Consider the following 25,546-nt stretch of genomic DNA (forward strand, 5'->3'; position numbering starts at 1 on the left):
TATATATATATATATATATATATATATATATATATATATATATATATATATATATATATATATATATATATATATATATATATATATTGTTTACCTGTAAACTGTACTCCTTGATGCAGTTGTCATTTGTATCACACTTAATCCTTGTGTTGCAGGAGTACGATCTCGCCTACCATAGAGCGAGAGTCGCGGCCTCAACGAAATCTTCAGATCTGCTCAACTTTAACAATGCTCATCTCCCCAAGGCAGTCTCATATGACCAGGAGATGCTCTGTACGGTTTAGGAGACCGCATCGCCTACCCCCTCATCATCTCCAAGATTAGGGAAGCCCCCACCATCGTCTGGTAGCATCGCGAGGTGCTTCTATCATCATCATCATCGTCGTCGTCTAGGGAATCCTGTCGAGCCGTCAGAGTTCTGTATGAGTAAGACCTGCGACTCTGGGGTTCTGTAGCAGCCTCCATACATCGTTCACCTCTTCATCCTCGGCTCCCATCATCTCTTATGCCTCGCATCGTCTCCATTGCCATTCAAGCTGCCAAAGTGAGGTGGTTAAAGCTGAACTTTGACACAAATAGAAGCATATGTGGAAAATGGCTTCTGTGGCTTGTGTCCCTACACCCCCTCTTCCTCCCCTCTGTATACTGACTCGTCTGGTGTACGGAGCCTCACTCTTGCACACGGCAACAGTTTTTGTACATAGTGCTTCCGTCTGTGTTGCCATGCTGCTAAACCATTATGAGGTAACAATAAACGATATTGCAGTAAACTCCACACGAGTTTACTGGCGCAGTGTGTGTGGTCACGAATTGTAGAACTGCTTTTTTTCCATGTGGGTAAATATGATAGAAGTTAAGCCTAGAACTTTACCTTTTGGGGAAAGATTTGAAAGATTGTTAGTTCCTTCAAGTGTTTTTGGTGCGAAGGTCTCCATAAACTTTCTGAACTCGACCAAAAAGTGCTCCCCTTTTTCTTTTGTCACTCTCAGAGTACTCGAACTCTGCTTCCTAGTATTGGTTGCTCATGTTTTTCTCACTCGTGTCAGGGTTTAGGTTTGATTGAGTTAGGACATGAAGAAAATGGCTGCTCATTCATGGGAATGCTGAATATCTGTAAAACTATATAATTTAAAGGTTTAGTAGAACGGTCTGAAAAAATAATGAGAAACTGATATAATTCAAAGTTAGCTTTTGTCATAATGTTAGTTACTTTTTATTATTTCAAGAGATACTTGAATTAGTTGTGGTACATATAGATACTCGAACAATATGTATATCTTCGGTCATAGTCAGCAGTTCAAGAGTGTTTTCCAGTAGATGTAGAACATATTTAATGTATGCTGTATTCTCACGTGGCCCCTCACAAGCCAATGTGCCAAAAATGTATGTCAAGTAATTTGTATAAACTGACATTAGAGAGAACACTTTTCTGCTTTAGCCTTCACAAATATTGAAGGATCTTGAGCCCTTGTGGGCAACGAGGTGGCTGCTATATATAATTAAGTTGCTAGTACACACAGTAAGGCTGTCAGATTCTTGAGCAGGATGATGCACAGTGGAAAAAAAAGGTCAGATATTTATGAAATGTCTTCAGGGATGAGGTAAGCAGTTAGGTATTTCATACTTCAGAGTTTTCAATGCAACTGAATAACTCTGAAGTAGAGTTTAGTATTTAACAGGTAGCTCTTAGCTGAACAGGACGAGGAGAATAGATAAAAAGGGAAATAGAGTAACAAAATACACCAGAAAGCAGAAGAAATTGAAAACGAAGAATAAGACATTCATCATATATTCTAGACATTTATTCTATCATCTATTCCAGACATCTATTAAGAATAATGGAACTCCTTGATATATTCCAAAGAATGTCAGCAGTTCACCCCTAAGTCTTTCTCCTGCCATATTGATGATGTCTTTAGAGGAGTCCGGCAGATCATAATTATTTAACACTGACGTAGTGATGTCACTGTCTTCTAGTCATATATATATTGGACCGTTTTAGTCTGTCTCATTCAATAGTTATAATTGGTTACACTTCCTAGCGAGTAATGTATATGTAAACACCAGATTTTTTCTATTCATATGTATATGACAGCTGTAGTTATTTAATCATATGTATATGCTAGTTGTAGCCAGTTTGAGTGGTGTCCTTGTCGAGTGTCTGGCGAGACTGTTCCAACCTCTCCTCGATTATCTTTGTCATACATTAACAGAATTATTATAATGATTTTTTTGTGTGTTGAGGCGGCACTCGCAGCCGGGCTTGGCACTGATTGGTCCAGCCGAGTGATGACGTCGAGCGCGCGCTCTGACAGTGATGTACAGAACATTGAACACTTAAACGGATATTCGTTTTGATTTCTGAGAAATACATTATGATGTACTTACCTGTGTATATTCTTAGCCTTAAATTAGCAAACCTGCAGATTAGACGTTTCACTATTAAAAGTCTTTGACAAGACTTAAGGAAAACTGCATTCCAGAGACCATTCTGTCACGTCTTGGTGAGGATAAGGACTGATGCTATTTACTCACAGGCAAGAGATTAGTTCTACAAGATAATGTATTCAGCAGCTTCACTCACTTGCCAGATGTGCCTACAGCTAAAAAAAAAAAAATAGCTTCCAAAACTTATACAGTAATTTTACAATATATATAATTTTACCAAAATCTTTTTGTAAAGGTAACAAGAGAATCTCCAATTAAGTAATGCGTTGAATGTAAATCTACACATGTCTACGGTACGAGAAAATGTATGTATAACAGTAAGTATGTGTAGAAGCATAAATAGTGGCCTGCTCCTAGTGGGACTTACTATTACAAGAACTAAGTACTGAACTAGTAAAACATCCTTATTGTGACATTAAACATGCAGTAAAGTGTCTATCGACACATCTGTAAGACAAGAAATTAATTATATAAAAAGGCACCAGTACTAGGGAGACGTTGCTGCGACTTCTGAAGACAAATTGATGATTTTCCTATTCACTTAAAAGTCTACTAAGAATGTTAGCTATATTTTCACCAAAAGTAGATCATGAAAATAGGATACAAAAGCAAGTGCGCTTCATACAGGAGCTGTTTTAAGAATTCTATAAAAGTACTTTTTTTGTTGACTACTACTCTCCATGTTTCTCTACCTCAACCCCCCCCCATCCCTGTCTCTCTACCTCACCCCCGTCTCTCACTACCTCTCCCCCCCTCATCTCTCACCTCCCTTCATCCCTCTCACTACCTCACCCCCCCACCCTCACTCCTACATCCCTCCTCTTCCCCCCCCCCCCTGGTCAGTAGAAGAAATGAAGACGTAGACCGACTTCTTTTGTTTTTGAGCCGGGTGAGATGGATGGTGCCGGGTGATGTAATGATCTGGTGCTCAGATCATTGGTTCTCCCTTCTCCCCTCCTTTCCTTCTCCCCTCTCCCCTTCTTCCTTCTCCCTTTCTCCCCTTTTCTCCCCTCCCCTGCCACGCCCCGCTCCTGTGCCAGGTAAGTCCACTATGGGATCACCATAGCCCGTGCTACTAGGAAATTGTTCCGAGTAGTTGAATCTATAACAACAAGAACAATAACACGCGAGTGTGGAGGCGCACAGGTAGTCACTTGGGCTACTAGTATGTGAATTGCACGAGTTTTTAACAACCGATTTTAAACAGTCGTAGTTTGGTAGTGAAGGGTTTAGCTCCTGGACCCCAAGTCAAAATTCCTATAGTCCCTTCACCGTATATATATATATTCACCTATTTGTGCGGTGCATATCATAGGCTCACCTATGCATACTTACCTAATCGTACTTATCCTGAAGTTCTAAGGTATTCACTATCTGTGTTTTATCTATTCGTACAGAGGTCATGTTTAGCATAGACTTACCTACGCATGTTTACCTATTCGTGCTTAAGAGTACTCCATTCTCGTTATGTGTATTCACTCCTCTTTTTAACAGTTAAGTGGAGTATGGGAGATGAAGCACGAATAGGTAAGTTCAGATGGGTAAGTACACATATTGGAATGGCTCACCAGCCCTCATGCTTGCCTATACTTGCTCTCACTTCCTCTCATCTACTCTCCCTCACTCTACCTTTTCCCCCACTGTCCCACCCTCCTCCCCCCTCTCTCCCTCTTTCCCTCCCTCCCTCCTCTCTCCCTCTCTCCTCCACTCTCAACCTTGAACTCGCCAACAAGACCAAGGCAGCAACTGAATTGACAAACAACTTTGAAAAGCGATGAAAAAACACAAAACAAAAGTTCGAGTTAATATACACTGCAAAAAAGAAACCCAGACCCCCATTATCCTCGACAATCCCAACCTTCCTCTCCAATATGTGGATGAATACCGAAGCTCAAGATCAATGGAAAAAAGAAAATAACAGAGGATAGAAGAAACGAAGCAAAAACAGCCACGGGGAAAAAGAATTTCAAAACCTCAGCACAAACAGTTACACTTTTATTAGGCTAGGCTAGGTTCAGCTAGGCTAGGCTAGGTTCAGCTAGGCTAGGCTAGGTTCAGCTAGGCTAGGCTAGGTTCAGCTAGGCTAGGCTAGGTTCAGCTAGGCTAGGCTAGGTTCAGCTAGGCTAGGCTAGGTTAGGTTAGTCTCGCCGCACCAAGGACATCCTCATACATATCCTCTACACACCTTAAGGAGAACTAACGTGCAAAAACTACTGGCAGGGCAAAATAAGGCGCCGAGAACAGCAGCAAAACACCGTCCACCGTATGACCAGACAACCTAGGAGCGCCATGGACTCCTGAACACACATCCACTAAACATCATACTGCAGCACCAAGCCACCAGGGTGTGGAACACAGCACCAAGCCACCAGGGTGTGGAACACAGCACCAAGCCACCAGGGTGTGGAACACAGCACCAAGCCACCAGGGTGTGGAACACAGCACCAAGCCACCAGGGTGTGGAACACAGCACCAAGCCACCAGGGTGTGGAACACAGCACCAAGCCACCAGGGTGTGGAACACAGCACCAAGCCACCAGGGTGTGGAACACAGCACCAAGCCACCAGGGTGTGGAACACAGCACCAAGCCACCAGGGTGTGGAACACAGCACCAAGCCTGGTGTCAGCAAGGCGGACTGCCCGCCTCTCCACGCTACAAACTAAAACATAACAGTCCCCACTACACCCCGGCACGCTCAATGTTACCTATTGACTGCTAGGTCAACAGAGAGCGGGAATCGAACCCGAGACCTCTCAGCTGTGACCCGACTGCACTCCCCCTTCGAGCCACAATTAAAATACTGGCTAGTTACATAATTTGTACTTAGCTCGAATATTTTTTAGACGTCTGCGTCGTAACTCGCCGTCTTGACGTGGCGGCGTCACACACACGTCAACCTCCTCAAGACGGCGTCAACAAACTGTGTTGACATCTCAAGATAACCTATAACATCCTCAGGAATGATCACTTTACCTCCGTAGCCCCTCAAGGCAATACTAATTTCTCCGGCTTAAATACATAGCATCAACTTTTATTAATTAATAATAAATTCAATGTTAAATTGACTATTCATTTCAACAATGGAAAGGTTATTAAGCATCTGGGTTAATTCATTATTTATTTAACTCTATGAATAACTACGAACCTAATGTATTTATTTTCGATTTTTTTGGATACTTCTGCATAAAGTTAGTGTAGAGTTTTACATACAGTTTACATACATCTTTTTGGATATTTGTGGGAATTTAAAACAATAGAATTCCCATCCTCGATAATAGGAAACTAATTTGAGTTGAAACGTTCTATTGGTAAATTTTAGTTAAATTATAAAAGTTAAAGCAAATATGCTTTAACATTTATTTATTTATTTATTTATTTTATATATATACAAGACGGTACATTGGGATTGTGAGGATACATAGCATAGTAATTACATTCTTGTAAAGCCACTAGTACGCGCAGCGTTTCGGGTAGGTCCTTAATCTAAGAAACTTGTAAGTAGGTAAATATTTGCAAAATTTGAATGAACATGGTGGTAATTATCGTTCGTAGCGTATCTGCGATAATTATTGTGTTATATGTAACGACTATAATAGTTTCTTTAATCAGTTAAGGGGAAATCTGATAGGCAAATTGAGGAAAAGTTCAAACTGTAATATAGATTAGTTATCCATATTATACTGCGGACACAATACATTTTCTTTAATAGTTGTTCACGGCTGTTGTTTTGTTTTCTATAAAAACAATCAGTTGTAGCACTAACTAATATATTTTCCCTCTATTAATTATCATCAGATTAACAAATCACTTGATCCATAAAGAGTTATGAGGCTCAGCTCCTGAGCATATAATGTAACTCTTTAACTTCTTTACGTGGCTCACAGGATGGGTATGGGGTCCACTACCACCCACAGGATGGGTATGGGGTCCACTACCACACACAGGATGGGTATGGGGGTCCACTACCACACACAGGATGGGTATGGGGGTCCACTACCACCCACAGGATGGGTATGGGGTCCACTACCACACACAGGATGGGTATGGGGGTCCACTACCACCCACAGGATGGGTATGGGGGTCCACTACCACCCACAGGATGGGTATGGGGGTCCACTACCACACACAGGATGGGTATGGGGGTCCACTACCACCCACAGGATGGGTATGGGGGTCCACTACCACCCACAGGATGGGTATGGGGTCCACTACCACACACAGGATGGGTATGGGGGTCCACTACCACCCACAGGATGGGTATGGGGGTCCACTACCACACACAGGATGGGTATGGGGGTCCACTACCACACACAGGATGGGTATGGGGGTCCACTACCACCCACAGGATGGGTATGGGGTCCACTACCACCCACAGGATGGGTATGGGGGTCCACTACGGCCCACAGGATGGGTATGGGGTCCACTACCACCCACAGGATGGGTATGGGGTCCACTACCACCCACAGGATGGGTATGGGGTCCACTACCACCCACAGGATGGGTATGGGGGTCCACTACGGCCCACAGGATGGGTATGGGGTCCACTACCACCCACAGGATGGGTATGGGGGTCCACTACCACCCACAGGATGGGTATGGGGTCCACTACGGCCCACAGGATGGGTATGGCGTCCACTACCACCCACAGAATGGGTATGGGGGTCCACTACCACCCACAGGATGGGTATGGGGTCCACTACCACCCACAGAATGGGTATGGGGGTCCACTACCACCCACAGGATGGGTATGGCGTCCACTACCACTCACAGGATGGGTATGGGGGTCCACTACCACCCACAGGATGGGTATGGCGTCCACTACCACCCACAGGATGGGTATGGGGGTCGACGTTACTTCTAACGTGGATAACCCGCCTCGTGTCAGCAAGGCGGTCAATCCGCCTGGTCTTAAATTACTCCTCAGCTTCCTGTCCCGGTTGAGACCACTGGAGAGATAGTGCCCCTCAGGTAAATTCAGGTAAAGCGCAGTTCCTTTGACCATACTGGTATAGCGCAGAGCATCACAGTGTGAACCCTTGAATGGTCCACACGCTTCATTTTTGGGGTCACGGGTTCGAGGTGGCTGGCATCCGTACTTAGTATCGTTCAGCGTGAGAGTTTACAGTCATGGAATGGTTATCTTTTCCCACTTCCGGAGACATAAGTTCCAGTCAACTATTGTGGTTAGTTAATTGTTATTATTTAGTTTTTTGAGATTAGAGTTTATGATTGTAAGAGTTTTGTGTTGCAGTTTCCTGCTCTCCCTATACATCTCCCCCCCCCCTGTGTATGTTTGTGTATAGGAATGTCTGTAAGTCTAAGTGTGTGTGTGTGTGTGTATGTGTGTGCACAAATTGTCGCCTAGTTGAGTTTGCGGGGGTTGAGCTCTGGCTCTTTGGTCCCGCCTCTCAACTGTCAATGAACAGGTGTACAGGTTCCTGAGCCTACTGGGCTCTATCATATCTACATTTGAAATTGTGTATGGAGTCAGCCTCCACCACATCACTGCCTAATGCATTCCATCTGTTAACTACTCTGACACTAAAAACGTACTTATTAATGTCTCTGTGGCTCATTTGGGTACTCAGCTTCCATCTATGTCCCCTAGTGCCTTGAGTTAAATAAACTGTCTTTATGTACCTATCAATTTCTCTTAGAGAAATGTGGTGATCATGTCTCCCCTAACTCTTCTTTCTTCCAGAGACGTGAGATTTAGTTCCCGTAGTCTTTCCTCGTAGCTCATACCCTATCAGCCCAGGTACTAATTTGGTGGCATACCTCTGAACTTTCTCCAATTTAGTTTTGTATTTAACTAGATATGGACTCCACGCTGGAGCTGTTCACTCCAGGGTTGGTCTGACACAAGTGGTATGCAAGGTTCTAAATTATTCCTTAAACAAGTTTCTTAAAGGAAGTTCTTATGTTGGCCAGTCTGGCATACGCTGTTGATGATATCCTCTTCTTATGGGCTTTGGGAGACAGGTCTGGAATGATATAAACTCCCAGGTCTTACTCTCTTATTCATGAAAGATTTCATCTCCCAAATGAAAGGAGCAGGAGGCCAGATACAGGGGGATCTGAATCTGGCCTCCTGCTCCTTACACCTATCTTCATTACATTTGCTCGAGTTAAATTCTAATAGCCATTTGTTAGTTCAATTCCTTCGGTTTTCCCAGGTCATCTTGAAGACTCATGCTGTCCTCCTCTGTCTTAATCCTTTTCATAATTTTTGCATCATCAGCAAACATTGAGAAGAATGAGTCTATACCCTCTAGGAGATCATTTACATATATCAGAAACAGGGTAGGACCGAGTACAGAGCCCTGTGGGACTCCACTGGTGACATCACACCATTCTCAGGTCTTACCCCTCACAGTAACACTCTACTTCCTATTGCTTAGGTACTCGGATAGTCACTGGAACACCTCTACCAGTTACTCCTGCCTGTTTTTCCAATTTATACACCAGCCTCTTATGGGACACTATGTCAAAGGCTTTCCGACAGTCCAAGAAAATGCAGTACGTACACCCTTCTCTTTCTTGCTTAATCTTTGTCACCTCTTGTTTGAGTGTGTCTGTGTGCAACCCGCAAATGTGTGTGTGTACGAGTGTGAGTATGATATAAATATGAGTATGTGTATGTACTCACCTAGTTGGGGTCTCACCTAGTTTATGTGTGTGTGTGAGTGTGTATGTGAGTGTATGTGTGAGTGGTGAGTGTGTGAATATATATATATATATATATATATATATATATATATATATATATATATATATATATATATATATATATATATTATATATATATACACACATATGTATGCGTATCCTCCAACACTTGCATGCCTCACGTATTCTAAACTACAATAAACACCAAAGTCCTCCAAGCAGCAGGTCCTCTCCTGTTCCTAACGAGTGCTCTCAGCCTTTACAAAAATACAGACACAAATTCCGGGATTACAAAACAAACTCTGGCAAAATACATGATTTATTCCAAGGGGAAAAAGGGCGTACATACAGCAGTCTACTTGCGAATACAACAAGCACTAATGATAAGTATAAGGAGTTAATATAATTATTATTATTGGTTCAATTATTTCATCGTAAGACTTCGCTTCGAAAAAATAAAAAGCCTAATACTGATTAGTGTTTGTAACGAAAGTCTACTTAACGGTAGATAATATATACAATTGGCATTTTAACTGTATTTTACGACAAGAAGAGAAGATAATAGACACGTTTTGTTTATATATATATAATATATATATATATAAACAAAACGTGTCTATTATCTTCTCTTATAATATATATATATATATTATATCTTCTCTTATATATATATATATATATATATATATATATATATATATATATATATATATATATATATATATATATATATATATATATATATATATATATATATATATATATATATATTTACCACTAAAATAGACCCCCAAATAGGCCTATTCTTGTCATACTAAAAAACGTGTAAAATATTATGTTCATTTATGTAACTATAAATAATACTGTAATTCTGTACCACTAACAAATTTATTATACATATCGTGGAAATACTAAATCAATTTTGAGCTCTTGGATATTTTTGGATAAAATATATTTAATATACAAGTTTGGTTGTCTAAACTGTCTAGCCAGTTTGTTTTTTTGAGCCAATTGCTTAAATACTGTGTATAAAAATATACTCAATTCGCTACAGCAACTCATTCAAGGCAGCCAATGAGAAACGAGGAATGCGTGGTTCATTCAACCCGCCATTACATGTTAGCCAATCACATGACAGGCTTACGTCGCTTACCTATTGGTCAATATTAACAAAAACTAATTCGAAATTCTAGGTTATAAATTATTTTAAAAGTTTACATTCTGTTCAAATTATGTAGCATAGGTTTCCTAAGTTATAACAATATGAGAATCAAAATATGTATTAATTTGAATAATGTCACGCGTATGATTATATATTAAGTATGTGTGTGTATTTACCTAACGGTGTATAAGGTGGTCTGAGCTCTTGATCTATGTAAATCTGTCAAAAGCCTTTGATTAATTACTTTGTTTTTATGCTTTAGAGATCAGGAGAAGATGGCTTTTGATTCGTATTAGCCAGCTTTGAACACAAGGGATATATATACTGAGTTTACTTTAGCCCTGGACTAAATTGAACTTGCTGGTTGGACACAAACAATTGTGGAGGCTGTAATAACCCCTCCAGAGGTTGATAGGCCTGAAGCTCAACACCAAACCAAGCCTTTGAGCTCTTCCCACAGCTCCCTTGAACCTTGCTTTGATAGTTTCAATAGAACACGCTCAGCCTCCTGGCTTACAACCAAGCCACCAATTAGTCTTGTAAACAGAGGCGGCCAGGCGACCCAGCCCAGGGGGAGACTCGTCTGGGTTTTCGAACTCTGTTGCATTATTATTTTGCAACTGACGTTCAAGGTTTCTTGTGGTACCATAAGGACCTTGACGTTCAACGTTCCTTGTGGTACTAGAAGAGCCTTGACTTCCGAGGTCTTTGTGGTATCTGTTGGAAAAGTTGTGGATTGGGGTGACTATTCTCAGTGGGACTCGACTTATTGACAGCTTGAAGGGTTCCCCTTGATGTGTCTACTCGTCTTACTCCTCTCTTGTCCTCTTGTCTTATATATTTGTTTTTAATTTAAAGACGTTGTTCCTGTTTACCGTGTCTATTCCATACAGAATTTTGTAAGAAGTAATCATATCCCATTGTGTGTGTGTGTGTATGTGCGCATATGGAAATAATATATGTTGATGCTCACATGTGTGACTATCTGAGGAATACACATGTACGCATCTCCAAACAGCATGAATGCAAACAAGCGTACACACAAAACATACCAACATACGCGTTACCCGCATCAAAATACTCGAGTTACCCCTTAGAGTACAAACCTTAAGGATTATCTTACAAAGAAAACAAACATTCAAATCTACCTGATTTGGTGTCCCCTTCCAGAGGACAGGAAGGCTGTCAAGGGTTATCCAGGTCCTCCTAAGGTCTAGGCGAACTACTGACCACACGGTGCAACCCACAATAGTTGACTATCTCCCGGTACTACCCCCACCCCCTTTCCTACTAGGTAAACACATCACTTCCTAACTCTTATGCAAGTTTGGGAATGAATGAATAAATGCATTTTATCGTCACTAGCAATGCATTCAAAGTTACCAAATGTCAACTTTGCACACATTTCGACTTCTTGATCCTTAAACACGTATTTGTACTTGAAAAAAGCTTAACTTTTCTCAGCTTTCATTCACTATAATTACTCAAGATCACGTTTTCTATTGGATCAGACCTCTGTTCACTCAACCACAAAGTGTTGTGGTTTCAGCATTGTATGAACGACTCTTCACCTCCTCAGATCCACAGCCAGAACTACTTCAGAACAGCTTCAGAATATACTTAGTCAACAGCCAATCAGCAAAGCTATATCAAGGGCTATAGAACGGAGGTTATGATTGGCTACTTGGAGAGAAGAGACCCAAATATATTCCGTTTTCTGTGTTGTCCTCCTTAACTTATCTCTTACGCATGTAATACTTTATGTAATTCTGGCACTGTAACATATAATCAAATACTGTATTGGCACTGTTACGAATCTTTGGCACTGATGTATTATTTGCGTATATTTCAACAATGATATAACAGTATAACACCGGTATATCTTGAGAGTATATTTATTACCAGTGCTAGAGATTGAGAGAATATTTGCGTAGTCATGGAATTACTTGCATATATTCTTACATATATTCTTTATGAGTGAATATACATCTTCCCAAAATATATGCGAGCCTGGACAAAATGGCGGAGCAGATGAAGCAGTTGACATAGGCCTACGATTTTAAGGGGAGCCTACTTGAAAAAAAATGTTTTTGAAAATCGTTTTAGTACTCTTTTGTTCAGTTACTTGTATATATATTTATATGTATATATATATATATATATATATATATATATATATATATATATATATATATATATATATATATATATATATATATATATATATATATATACACATAAGACGTAGATATTTACTATTGATTACAAAAATGACTGAAATGGAGCGAACATCTTCCAGAAAGTCTAGGCCTATTGCAGGACTATTTGCACAGTCTTGAAACTGTGTAGGACACAGTGTTATGCTCTGGGAATATACCTCTGTGGCCCCTAAAGTATATTCCTTGATAACCACCAGAATATATGCATGACAGATTGGCTAATCACCTCAGCACATTTCTAATGTGATATATCTTGCTGATATACTCATGTGATATACCTTATACGATATATTTTGTGATATGCCTCTTTGCTATTTTTTCACCCACTAGAACCACATCACTCTATTTAGCTCGAAAATATCCTAGCATATCCAAATAGCACTGTTATATCCTGACATACCCACATAACTGTTATACCCTGACATACCCATAAGGCGCACAAGAAACCGCAAAGTATTACCACTTTGCTCATTTGTATTCCTCTCGCTAATGGCCTCGTTAGAGCCCGCTAACTATATACTCTAAAACAGTCGCGTTTGTCGGGCCGGCGTCACGGCGTCACCGAAGCTACAAGGCAGTCATCTCGCCCCTGTATTTAAGACAATGTCCAAAGGTGATGTCTCCCAGCGGTCACCCTTATTGACTTACGTGTGAGTTATACAAATGTTTTCATTCCAAGCTTTTTCTTGAGAAGGACTTCACTTACTTCCAACCACTTGGGCTGGACGGTAGAGCGATGGGTCTCCCGTCATGCAGGTCGGCGTTCAATCCCCGACCGTCCATAAGTGGTTGGGCACCATTCCTTTTCCCCCCGTCCCATCCTAAATCCTTATCCTGACCCTTCTAAGGGTTATATAGTCGTAATGGCTTGCCGCTTTACCAGAGACAGGCTCACCATAGCCCGTGCTTCTTGCCCCGCTCCTGTGCCAGGTAAGTTACGGGCTCACCATAGCCCGTGCTACTTGGAACTTGTTCCGAGTAGCTGAATCTATAACAACAGCAACAACAAGCCGCTTTACCCTGATTATTCCCTCCCTAACCTAACTTGGAGCTAACCTAACCTAACCTAACCTAACCTAACCTAACCCAGTGATGTACAAAACCCCACAATACATATTATTTTCCAACGTTTGATTGATTGATAAAGATTAAGCCACCCAAGAGGTGGCACGGGCATGAATAGCCCGTAATTTCAACATTTGAGAGAACACGACTTTTCTAACTGTTGGAAAGATGTTCGAGAATACGCCTTTGGGAAACTACCGCTCAAGGGATGACCCGGAGGTGAAGATGGAAGTCTTCTAGCTGCCATCCCAAACAGTCTAACTGATCGAGATATCACCAGACAAGTCTGGGCCTCAGGGCGTGCTTTACGAGCAGGAAAAAAACTCTCAAACCCGTCCACAGGTACAGGTAAACCTCAACTCCCCCCTTTCACCAACCGCCAACCATCATAGCTCTGTGACTCAAGCAACGTTGTAATAGTCCTTATCGCGGTAGATAAGAGCACAGAGCAGCAACAACAGAAAACACAGCCATAGAGGAAAGAGTATATTATAAACTGTAGAGGAGACCTATATATAAAGTTATATATGAAGGTATATATGAAGTTATATATAAAGGTATATATAAAGGTATATATAAAGTTATCTTGTCAAATTTAAATTGAGATTTCTACCCGAAATGGAAAATTAAGTTTATACATATGTGTAAGTATGCATGTGCGATATTATGTATATATATAATAATAATAATGTGCATGTGTGATTATGCAATTATGAGTGAAATAATACATATATTTGTATTTATGTATATATGCGATTATACATATGAATAATTATAGATACCAGTAATTTTCCACACGTTTACAAATCATATAGAAACACCATCGTTGTCAAAAGAGAAAGAAGAAGGAAGGGATAAATTAGAAGAGAGAGAGATACGGAGGGAGAGGAGAGGAGAGCTGAATGAGAGAGGTAGAGAGAAATTGAGGAGATAAGACATTTTAAATGATCAGGTCCTTGTCTTTGGGGAGAGATATATTGTACATCTCTGTGGGTGTGCTATTACAGTAGTGGTGAGAGAGAGAGAGAGAGAGAGAGAGAGAGAGAGAGAGAGAGAGAGAGAGAGAGAGAGAGAGAGAGAGAGAGAGAGAGAGAGAGAGAGAGAGAGAGAGAGAGAGAGACAGAGAGAGAGAGAGACACAGACAGACAGACAGAAAACCACACAGACATACAAACAGAGAAAAACACACATAAACATTCACATATTACAAACTCATTAAGTCACCTTACACAACAGATAACTGAAACTCTTTACATAAATTAACTTTAGATCAAAGTCTTTATAAAAAAAAATGTTTGATTACAAAAAAAATACAGAGAAATACATTATTACACAAACCCAGCTACACGGAATACATGAACGTGAGTATTCACGTGTTGATGCTTCTTTAAACAGACGTGAATGAATAATATACATATATATACATAGTTATGTTTCACTGCATCTATTGAAACATCCCAAATACCATACTTCTGTCTCCCTATAGTGACTCATTGTGCACTAATACCACCATTATTCTGTACACCATGAAAGGTATCAGAGAACGTCACTGGTTTCAAGAACAATTTTAAGCCCCACTTCAAGCACTGGCATAGACAACAGTGCCACATCTTTCACTGGCGCCTACGTCACTGTCTTCACGAAGCACTGTCGAAGAGCAACAGTGACTACTTCTACAGTGAACACAACATTGGAAGTGAGCGTTCTAGGGAACACCGAAGCCCCAGAGAGCTCCAAAGTGATTATCATTACGAAACAATGTCTCTCATTGGCCAGCCTCGGCACTGAGGCTCTACACACACACTTCACTGGGAAATGCTCCGTTTAGTATATGACTGGTTGCTAAGCTCACTCTGCTCCTGTTACTTCTCTCCTCGTCCCACGGAACTCCAACACTCACACTTGGAGTAGGAGCCGTTCTACTTATCATAGATAAGCATTCCTTATATGGAGACGCCTCGCAGTATCGCCCTGGTGTGTGTGAGAGAGAGAGAGAGAGAGAGAGAGAGAGAGAGAGAGAGAGAGAGAGAGAGAGAGAGAGAGAGAGAGAGAGAGAGAGAGAGAGAGAGAGAGAGAGAAGGAGCACCATTGAGGTAACTCAGTAGGGGTATATGAGCATTACGATGTCGTCTAAGACACGTATTACGGACGTCCTAGAGGACCAAGATGTCTCACGAGGAGAATGCCTCACAAGCTTCATCAATGAGGGGAAATTCCCCCTCACAAACATTCCCAGGGTTCGAACCCGAATCATTTTCTCCTTAAAGGTTCTGACTCCATTTCTTAAAACTCGTTCATTGCAAAACAGTAGCGATGGTAGGGAACGTTTTGATGTCCTTCAGCAGAGAGGAAGAGGCATCAACAAAGGCGCCCCCATCGGGAACTAAGGGAGAAGAATTCCCCCTTCAAGAATCCCCAAAGGGACAAGCATCACACGTCGCTGAGGACAGTGATGTACTCTCTGTGTTCGACTCTCCTGGGCATGAGGTACTGATCACAGTCCACTTCGAGGCCTCCTTCGTCGTGTAAGCACAGCTCGCTGTAGGTGACGGGAGCCGGCACTCCTGCGGTGTTCGACGGAGAGACTGGAGGCGCCACGGTGCCTTTCTGGCACTCCTGGAGTCGCTGGAGGCGTTCCAAGATCTCCGGGAACTTGAGGCGGTCGTTGGGGTCCGTGGCCCAACATCTGCGCATAACGTCACACACCTGTGGAGGGCAGGTGTCTGGAGGGCTCAACAAGATGCCTTGGAAGATCAGCTTCACAACCTGAGAAGAATAAAAGTAGAAAATGAAAAGAAATTATTACGCAAGTATATATCTATATCTGTATATATAACAGTCAACAGTTACATAAACACACTTGAAACAGCCTGGTAAACGCATTTCACCAGGCTGCTATTAAAAGCACATCTTCACCCTCAAGCACAATACTAGAATGATAAACACCAGAGCGTCAAGTCCAGCCAAATTCGGCCGCATATTAACTACATTTGAAGACGATCTACTCCTCTTACGAGCACAATGAGTGAGAGTTAGATCCCATTAGAGGGCGACCACAGATAACGGCATCGGGTTGCCGGGAGCCCCAAGTCAGCTATTCCGTTTCTTATAATACCGGACATGATAGTTTTGTCTCTCTTGAAGAGGTGAGAGAGAGAGAGAGAGAATGTCAACCGGTTCTCTCTCTCTCTCTCACACTTGACATTCCTGGAGCCAAATACGAGGCAATGCGCGCTTTATCATCCCCGGCAGATAAATCGCAGACTTGGAAGGTAAACTCATAAATCTGGAAGATGTCAAGAGAGATGTAATGAAACTCACTGTCGGTGATGCATGGGTGTTGTCGGCAGGGAGGAGGGGGGAGGGTAGAGAGGACGGAGTGAGGGAGGTGGCTTCAGGGGGGAAGTAGAGGAGAAAAGATACATCAACAGAGAGCAGAAAAGACACTGAGAAATGCAGATTGCTTTGATTCTTCGTTAACAGCTTCGTAAACCCATTTTCATAGCAGTAGTGGAGGATTGATAAAGATTAATTTATCCAAGAGGTGGAACGAACGAGCATGCATAACTTGTAAATTAATTAAATTAGAATTAGAGGAATACTATACATAGCCATACTGCAAACGATAATTATAACATTACAGAAACATATGTAATATACTTAAGAACTGGTCAGTAATGTTCTTCAACTCTGCAAATTTAAATGATATTACAATTAACAATTGACCATAGAAAAAGTTTGACCACATAAATAAAACTGTTGCAATATGTCGTCGATAATGAAGTATTTGTCACTTCTTAACCAACTGTTTCATTATTTCTCTACACACTCATTATTTCTCTAAATTTCTCTCTTTCTCTCGTTCTCTCTCTCTCTCTCTTTTTCTCTTCCCTCTGTCGTTCAAACACTTCACAACTCTCTCCCTTCTCTTTCCTCTCTCTCTCTCTCCTCTCTCTCTCTCTCTCTCTCTCTCTCTCTCTCTCTCTCTCTCTCTCTCTCTCTCTCTCTCTCTCTCTCTCTCTCTCTCTCTCTCTCTCTCTCTCTCAAACAAACAAAAAAACGTTGACAGTTGTGGACAAGTTTCCCTATCTCCCAAAGGTCTCAGGGTCCCAGGGTCCCAGGGTCCCATGGTCTGAGGGCCAAAGGGTTCCGCCCCTTCCCACCATTCTAACCCTAACAAATCCCGAACGAAACAATAACTTCCTCTTAAAACTCCGACAGGAAGGCTGTAAAACAGAAGGAAAACAAGCGGTTGTTATGGAGACGGGAGATGGGATAGAACGGAAGGAAGGAGAGAGAGAGAGAGAGAGAGAGAGAGAGAGAGAGAGAGAGAGAGAGAGAGAGAGAGAGAGAGAGAGAGAGAGAGAGAGAGAGAGAGAGAGAGAGAGAGAGAGAGAGAGAGAGAGAGAGAGAGAGAGAGAGAGACAGAGAGAGAGTCTGGAAACTGGGTGTGGAAGTCACCAACCACAATGGCGTCATCATTATGACAGTAATTAGCTTCCCGTCTTAATTACAGTGACTTGTAATGGTTGTTACCGTGAGGAAAGACTGTGTTCCAGTCTTCACAAACCCCTTAACCTATTTTCACCATCACTCAAGAGTCTTCCCTCTTTCCTTGACATTTTCTAATCCCTCATTCATCAGCCCTCTAATCTCCTCTCCCCTCTCTTCTCGCACACTCTCCCCTCTGCTCTCCTTTCTTAATTCACATATGCAAATTCCCCTCTCAAGCCTCTTGACAAAGTCCTCTCACCATACTCCTTTACCTCACTATTATCCCTCACACTCTCCCTCATGCCTGACTCCTTCTCCTTCCCCTCTTGCAGCGACACGAGGGGACTTAACAAGGCAATTACCTGAACCCGAGTGGTTCAGTAGTTCAATTAGTAGAGTTTGTAGGTTGTACTGAGCATGTTTCGCTATGTAATGAGCTTATCACGCTGCTTACTGGAATAGTATGAGAGAGAGAGAGAGAGAGAGAGAGAGAGAGAGAGAGAGAGAGAGAGAGAGAGAGAGAGAGAGAGAGAGAGAGAGAGAGAGAGAGAGAGAGAGAGAGAGAGAGAGAGAGAGATAAAAGGTGTTCCAATCAGTGACTCTGACTCCCGCCCCAATATTGTCTATAGCAACAACGGCTCCCCACATCCACATTTTCTATTGCTGTCACTCCGTCACTTCCGCACTTATACTGTTTGTCTAGTCATGCATAGTGTTCCTTATTGACGCTTGTCTGTCGGTCTCTCTCTCTCTCTCTCTCTCTCTCTCTTTCTCTCTCTCTCTCTCTCTCTCTCTCTCTCTCTCATGCAGTACTGACTAATCGTACTTGGTGAAGAATCAAGATTGTAAATACAGAAGGAATATATGATCAGTGGAATATCTCTCGTTAATCTCTTGTAAGGAAGCTGGTGATGATTTATCTGTAGGACCCCTGACCTGTTGAGACGCTCCTCCAGCCCCACACACACAGACACACAACGGGGCATTTTCACATCAATTGTGTTTACATGTGTAGCTCACCTTGTGTTGATGGAGGGGGGGGGAGAAGGGTAGGGGTAGAGACTCTAGCCTTGACAATATTGCTCATCTTGTGGATAGAAAATAGACGTGACTTCAATCCAGAATAGAGAGAACCGGTGGTCAAATGATCAGTATCACTGAAGTCTGTAACTGGTAAAATTATTGTAACTAAAACGTCAGAATAGCTTCGTTTTTAATTCGTCCAACACTGAAAGGCCGTAAATGTATTATATGTTGGACTTGTGATCCTGTGGTCCTGGGTTCGATCCCAGGCACCGGCGAGAAACAATAGGCAGAGTCTCTTTCACCCTATGCCCCTGTTACCTAGCAGTAAAATAGGTACCTGGGTGTTAGTCAGCTGTCACGGGCTGCTTCCCGGGGGTGGAGGCCTGGTCGAGGACCGGGCCGCGGGGACGCTAAGCCCCGAAATCATCTCAAGATAACCTCAAGAAGAAGAATCTACTGCACTGCCTCACTTATGAACCCATCCCTGCCCTTGTGTGGCAGTGCACAATAGAAAGTTGTTTTCACATATTCATACATTAAAACATTGATTGTAACCATGATATATATGTTATCTTGAGATGATTTCGGGTCTTTAGTGTCCCCGCGGCCCGGTCCTCGACCAGGCCTCCACCCCCAGGAAGCAGCCCGTGACAGCTGACTAACACCCAGGTACCTATTTTACTGCTAGGTAACAGGGGCATAGGGTGAAAGAAACTCTGCCCATTGTTTCTCGCCGGCGCCCGGGATCGAACCCGGGACCACAGGATCACAAGTTCAGTGTGCTGTCCGCTCGGCCGACCGGCTCCTAGCGGACAGCCTACAGTTTAGACCTATTGTCTTGTGTATGACCCTCTGTCCTGCGTGACAGTGAATACCAGCATTATCCTCACTTTAATAAGACTTAATTGAAATCGTCAGAGTAGGCAAAATTGTAATTAATTTTGTCAATAATGTTAATAATAATAACCACATATCTGATCTTTTAGCTTGTGGTGGCGTGTGTCTCTAAGCTTACTAATACCAGAGAGCATCCAGCCACCAACATGGATTACGGGCTCACCATAGCCCGTGCTACTTGGAACATTTTGTTCCAATTTGTGAATCTTAAACAACAACAATCATGGTTTCCGACTGTCAGGAACAGGAAGCTTGTTAGAGTTATCGGAACTCTCTTAGGCTCGTTACGGCCCTCGTGTATGCACCCCACAACAGTTGCCTTGCACTTGGCTACCTGTTTACCGATAGGTGAAGAGATGTATCAGGTGCATCGAAACGTGCCTTAGTGTCTCAACCCTGCAAAATAATCGAACCCGGGTGTAATCAGGTGTGTCCCCGGCAGCGCAACACGTGACACATTGCAACAACACCTGTCAATCCAGGCGGTGACAGGTGACATGAACCATGACAGCTTCTGGGACACTATGAGTGACATACACATAGTGACCGCTGAAGACCACCGCAGCCAGGAGGTGAAGTGCGATTCTTCACTATCATTACCCACGTACTGCATCCCACGAGGAAACGCAGCCAAGAACCCCTTAGAACGCTTTGTTGCATGTCGTACTTGCTCGACCGCAGTGGTTGGCAAACTTTCCTTGAAGCACAGGGGATGTTGAGTAGGCACCGCTCTCCCTGGAAGGCCTGGGCCAGCACGGGAACCCTGCCACACTCACCTGTCTTGCGCCGTGATGATTAAGATCAGAACATTAAGGCTCATCACCTTAGAAAGTGGGCAAATCCACAAGCGCCGTGACGAGGATTCGAACCAGCGTCCGGGAGCATCCCAGACACTGCCTTAATCGACTGAGAAAGTGGGGGCCCAAGAACTACGCCTCTTTCCTGGCGAACGCGAGTAGGTAAACTCAGGTAGGCGAGCCCCCGAACACCGCCGCCTTATCAAAGAACACAACGAACCTACCAACATTTCAACGAACGCTGCTGAAAATTCTTGAAACACTTGAACACCCGACTGTGTCTTCTGTCTTATCTGTGTGTGAATTCTTTGCAGAAGCCCATCATGTGTTTCAACCCCCTCTGCCCCGTCCCCATGTAACCCCCCCCCTCAACCCCCTTCCTCTTGTTCCCACTCCCCCATTTAACCCCCCCTTCCCGTATCCCCCCTCCTCCTCCTCTTCCCCCTCCCCCTTTGTAAGCCCCCCAACCCCTCTTCCCTCCCCCCACCCCCCCCCCCCAGCCTCCCTGTAGTGATAAGGGACTGCGATAAGAGCCACGAGAACATGTTAATAAAGGAGGAGAAGGAATAAAGTGAAAGGTAACGGAAGAGGGAAGGGAAGGGAGAGGAGAGAAGGGAGAGGATGTAGAGGCTAGAGGGACAGTGGAGACATGAACTTTTCTGACATCAATTTGAATTTCTTCATCTATGCAGTAAAAAAAAAATAGTTAGCAGCCAATCCGCTTATGGAAATTAAATTAAAATCCTCTATGAAACGATTACATGTTGAGTGAAATTTGAAAAGCCAGAGACCTGAGAATTGGGCCAAACGTAGTTAAATGGGGGTGAAAGTATTAAATGTTAAATAGTTTGGAGAGTAGTGGAGTTAAGAGAGAAGTAATGGGTCGTTAGAACAGCTTTAACGTAAGAACAATAACCTTTGAAATGGTTTTTACCTGAGTCACCTTTGGAAAGTTTAAGCAGCATAACAAACGTCAAATTTTGTCTTTGGAAATAAAATCAGTAAATGAATTTTTGTACAAATTATAATATTTCTTAAACTTTCAGGGGAGCCGGTCGGCCGAGCGGACAGCACGCTGGACTTGTGATCCTGTGGTCCAGGGTTCGATCCCAGGCGCCGGCGAGAAACCCTGGGCAGAGTTTCTTTCACCCTATGCCCCTGTTACCTAGCAGTAAAATAGGTACCTGGGTGTTAGTCAGCTGTCACGGGCTGCTTCCTGGGGATGGAGACCTGGTCGAGGACCGGGCCGCGGGGACACTAAAAAGCTTCGAAATCATCTCAAGATAACCTCAAGATAACCCCCCCCCATAGCTGTAGACTCCACTACTAGTTGTATTTCCTCCTATAAATTTTTGTTGATGTATTTGACACTATCATGTTTACTAGGATAACTAGTGATAGCTTCCCAGGATACAACCATACAACAGTTACCTAACCCCCAGGTACATATTTACTGCTAAGTGAACAGACTCATCAGGTGAAAGGAAACGTTGCCCAAATGCGTCCGTACTGCCGCCGTGCCTGCTCCCCTAGTTGTATTTTTCACTTGTTTTTCTTATCGTGTGTGTACTTACCTAATTGTGTTTGCGGGGGTTGAGCTCTGGCTCTTTGGTCCCGCCTCTCAACCGTCAATCAACAGGTTTGTGTGTGTGTGTGTGTGTGTGTGTGTGTGTGTGTGTGTGTGTGTGTGTGTGTGTGTGTGTGTGTGTGTGTGTGTGTGTGTGTGTGCGTGCGTGTGTGTGTGCGTGTGTGTGTGCGTGTGTGTGTGGTGCCAAATAAGTCACCTTGTGTTGGCACTCAGCCCTCCACCAATTAACAAACAGAACCCGGCACCCGTAATTGGTGCTGCCATGCGTCGCCGTCCTCTCAACCGCACTCACTCACTCACTCACGCACTCACGCACTCACGGGATCCGGGTCTTACATTTATTCATTTCTTCTTCCCTCTCTCCCTCCCCGAAAAAGAACTGAGGGTTCATAAAGTAATGATGATGGTCGGAGCTCCCCCACACTGGACGGTCGCAGGAGCAGCACAGACATGATCACGATGTCCACGATACTAAGGGTAATTTATTTAGTTCAACCGACAGGACGACAGCCTAAAATTACTTGAATGATGACTATCCATTTTACTAACTATTTACTAAGTCATTCCGATTAAGAACGTAATATTCAATCTTCCATTGTTAGGTTTCAAGATGATTGTTTAAACATTCTAACGATTCCAAGTAACGTTCGCGCTAGGAACGTTGAATGTGAGGTGTGGAAGGTGTGGGAGGTGACAGGTGTGGGAGGCCACATGTGTGTGTGAGTTTACTTACTTTCAGTAATTTAAAGTTCATGTTGTTTCAGGAGCTGGTCGGATCTGTGGTGTGGTAAGTTATGCGGACGGTGGCTGAAACATTGTGGTGGATTATTACATGTGGAAAGGACGAATGGAGAGAGCTCTGGCTCTTTGGTCCCGCCTCTCAGCCGTCAATCAGCTGGTGTGTGTGTGTGTGTGTGTGTGTGTGTGTGTGTGTGTGTGTGTGTGTGTGTGTGTGTGTGTGTGTAGAGCAGCTGTACACATCTGTACCAGCCCTACCAGACCCTACATGTTACTGTAAACATTCTCTCTCTCTTCCCCTCTCCCCTTTCTTATCTCCTATTTAACCTTTACCTCCTCTCTCTTCTCACTTTCTTCGTCTTGCCTCACCCCGCTTCTCACCCGTTTAGATTTACCTACTCAGAACAAAGTGTCCATGTAGCACGGGCTATGGTGATCCCCGTAAACTCTCTCTCTCTCTCTTTCTCTCCTCTTCTCTTTGTCTATATATTCCTTCTCCCCCCCCCCTCACCCAGAACTTCACCCTCACTTTCACCCTTTCCCCCCTCTCCCACCCCCCTTCCCCTCTTTCCTACTCTTCACAAAACGACTGAAAAGTCTCCCAGTAAACAAAGACTTCTCCAACACAGTGTTATCACACATTTCAACTTTCCAAGTAAATATCATGCAGAAATAAATATTAAGTGTGTATATGTTTTACATAATAAAAACGCAAAATCACACACACACACACACATACACACACACACACACACACACACACACACACACACACACACACACACACACACACACACACACACACACACACATATATATATATACTGATAAGGTGACATCAAACAGCCTTGACCTCTCCGAGTAAGGTCACGGGTCATTGGGTGGAAATTGGAAAGTTGTTGTTATAGATTTAGCTACTCAGAACGAAGTGTCCATGTAGCACGGGCTATGGTGATCCCCGTAATACATTGGAAAGCTCGAATGTGATCTTTATATAAGGTCAAGCTCAGTGGTGGTGAGGGACTTAACATTAACCAATCGGGGATACGAAGGGTGCTTTCATAAGGTCGTTATGAGACCCATTAACCAACTTGTGATCCTGTGGTCCTGGGTTCGATCCCGGGCGCCGGCGAGAAACAATGGGCAGTGTTTCTTTCACCCTATGCCCCTGTTACCTAGCAGTAAAATAGGTACCTGGGTGTTAGTCAGCTGTCACGGGCTGCTTCCTGGGGGTGGAGGCCTGGTCGAGGACCGGGCCGCGGGGACACTAAAGCCCCGAAATCATCTCAAGATAACCTCAAGATATGGGGTAGGCACCTTCCTTCCCCTTAGCTATTGACTACTGAGCACTAACCGTTACTATGTTACTTAACAACCTCACTAACTCCAACCACCACCAAACAACCATGAACAGTTACAGTTACTATATTACTTAACAACCACACTAACTCCAATCAACCAGCATTCTCTCAAAGAAACGCACCTCTAACTATAAGTTCATACTACCCTGGAAAGTAAGATTGAAAAGAACAAATCCACAAGGGCCGTGACGAGGATTCGAACCTGCGTCCGGGAGCATCCCAGACACTGCCTTAATCGACTGAGCTACGACATGGTCAAAAGCAGTTGAAACCGAAGTTCTACTGAACTTACTGGATCCCGTAGCCTCTTCGTAGTAGAATTTCGGTTTCAACTCGTTTACCCTGTCGTAGCTCAGTCGATTAAGGCAGTGTCTGGGATGCTCCCGGACGCAGGTTCGAATCCTCGTCACGGCCCTTGTGGATTTGTTCATTTGATGCATCACGTTAGTGTGATCTCTGAGTGTAAAATTGAAAAGGCCTATTTAAACAACTCCTTAGGCCTTTCATACCTCACCCCTGACTTATATACAGAAGCACGCCCTTAGCAATAGAATTAAATGGAAATCGCTAATAATGGTAAGATTACGCGGACGTTCAAGTTACTCTCAGCACGAGGAAGAATGGCATATGTGCCCACTAGTAAGATACTTAGTATTCAGAACACATTTCATATAGGACATGGGTTCATGGGAACTCAGGAAGGGTGTATTGGGGCATTGATCCCCAATCAGGGCTCCGTGGAACACTGGGGCTTCCAGGGGCAATGAAATGGATATTGTATTTTCGTTAACATACGAATTAATAAAAAAGTTCTATTCAGATGATTTTCATTCTAATCTTTGTTGTCACATCAAGGTTGGAACTTTGACCTGGATAATATATTTAGCACGCACACACACACACACACACACACACACACACACACACACACACACACACACACACACACACACACACACACACACAGTGGTGGAGGCTGACTCCATACACAGTTTCAAATGTAGATACGATAGAGCCCAGTAAGCTCAGGAACCTGTACACCAGTTGATTGACGGTTGAGAGGCGAGACCAAAGAGCCAG

At 43.2% G+C, this 25,546-nt stretch overlaps 1 protein-coding gene across 1 annotated transcript in view; it reads left to right on the forward strand.

Annotated features, from left to right (window-relative positions):
• The window catches only part of Obsc (Obscurin), a 68,734-nt gene extending 66,347 nt beyond the window's left edge, over window positions 1-2,387 (forward strand). The window contains exon 50 of the mRNA XM_069322530.1: window positions 156-2,387. Coding sequence (XP_069178631.1) covers window positions 156-284 — 129 coding nt within the window. The 3' untranslated portion in view covers window positions 285-2,387. The remainder of the gene's footprint in view (window positions 1-155) is intronic.
• The last annotated feature ends 23,159 nt before the right edge of the window (window positions 2,388-25,546 follow it).

This window comes from Procambarus clarkii, chromosome 11 (genome assembly GCF_040958095.1).
Source record: "Procambarus clarkii isolate CNS0578487 chromosome 11, FALCON_Pclarkii_2.0, whole genome shotgun sequence".
In the NCBI taxonomy this organism is placed as follows: domain Eukaryota; kingdom Metazoa; phylum Arthropoda; class Malacostraca; order Decapoda; family Cambaridae; genus Procambarus; species Procambarus clarkii.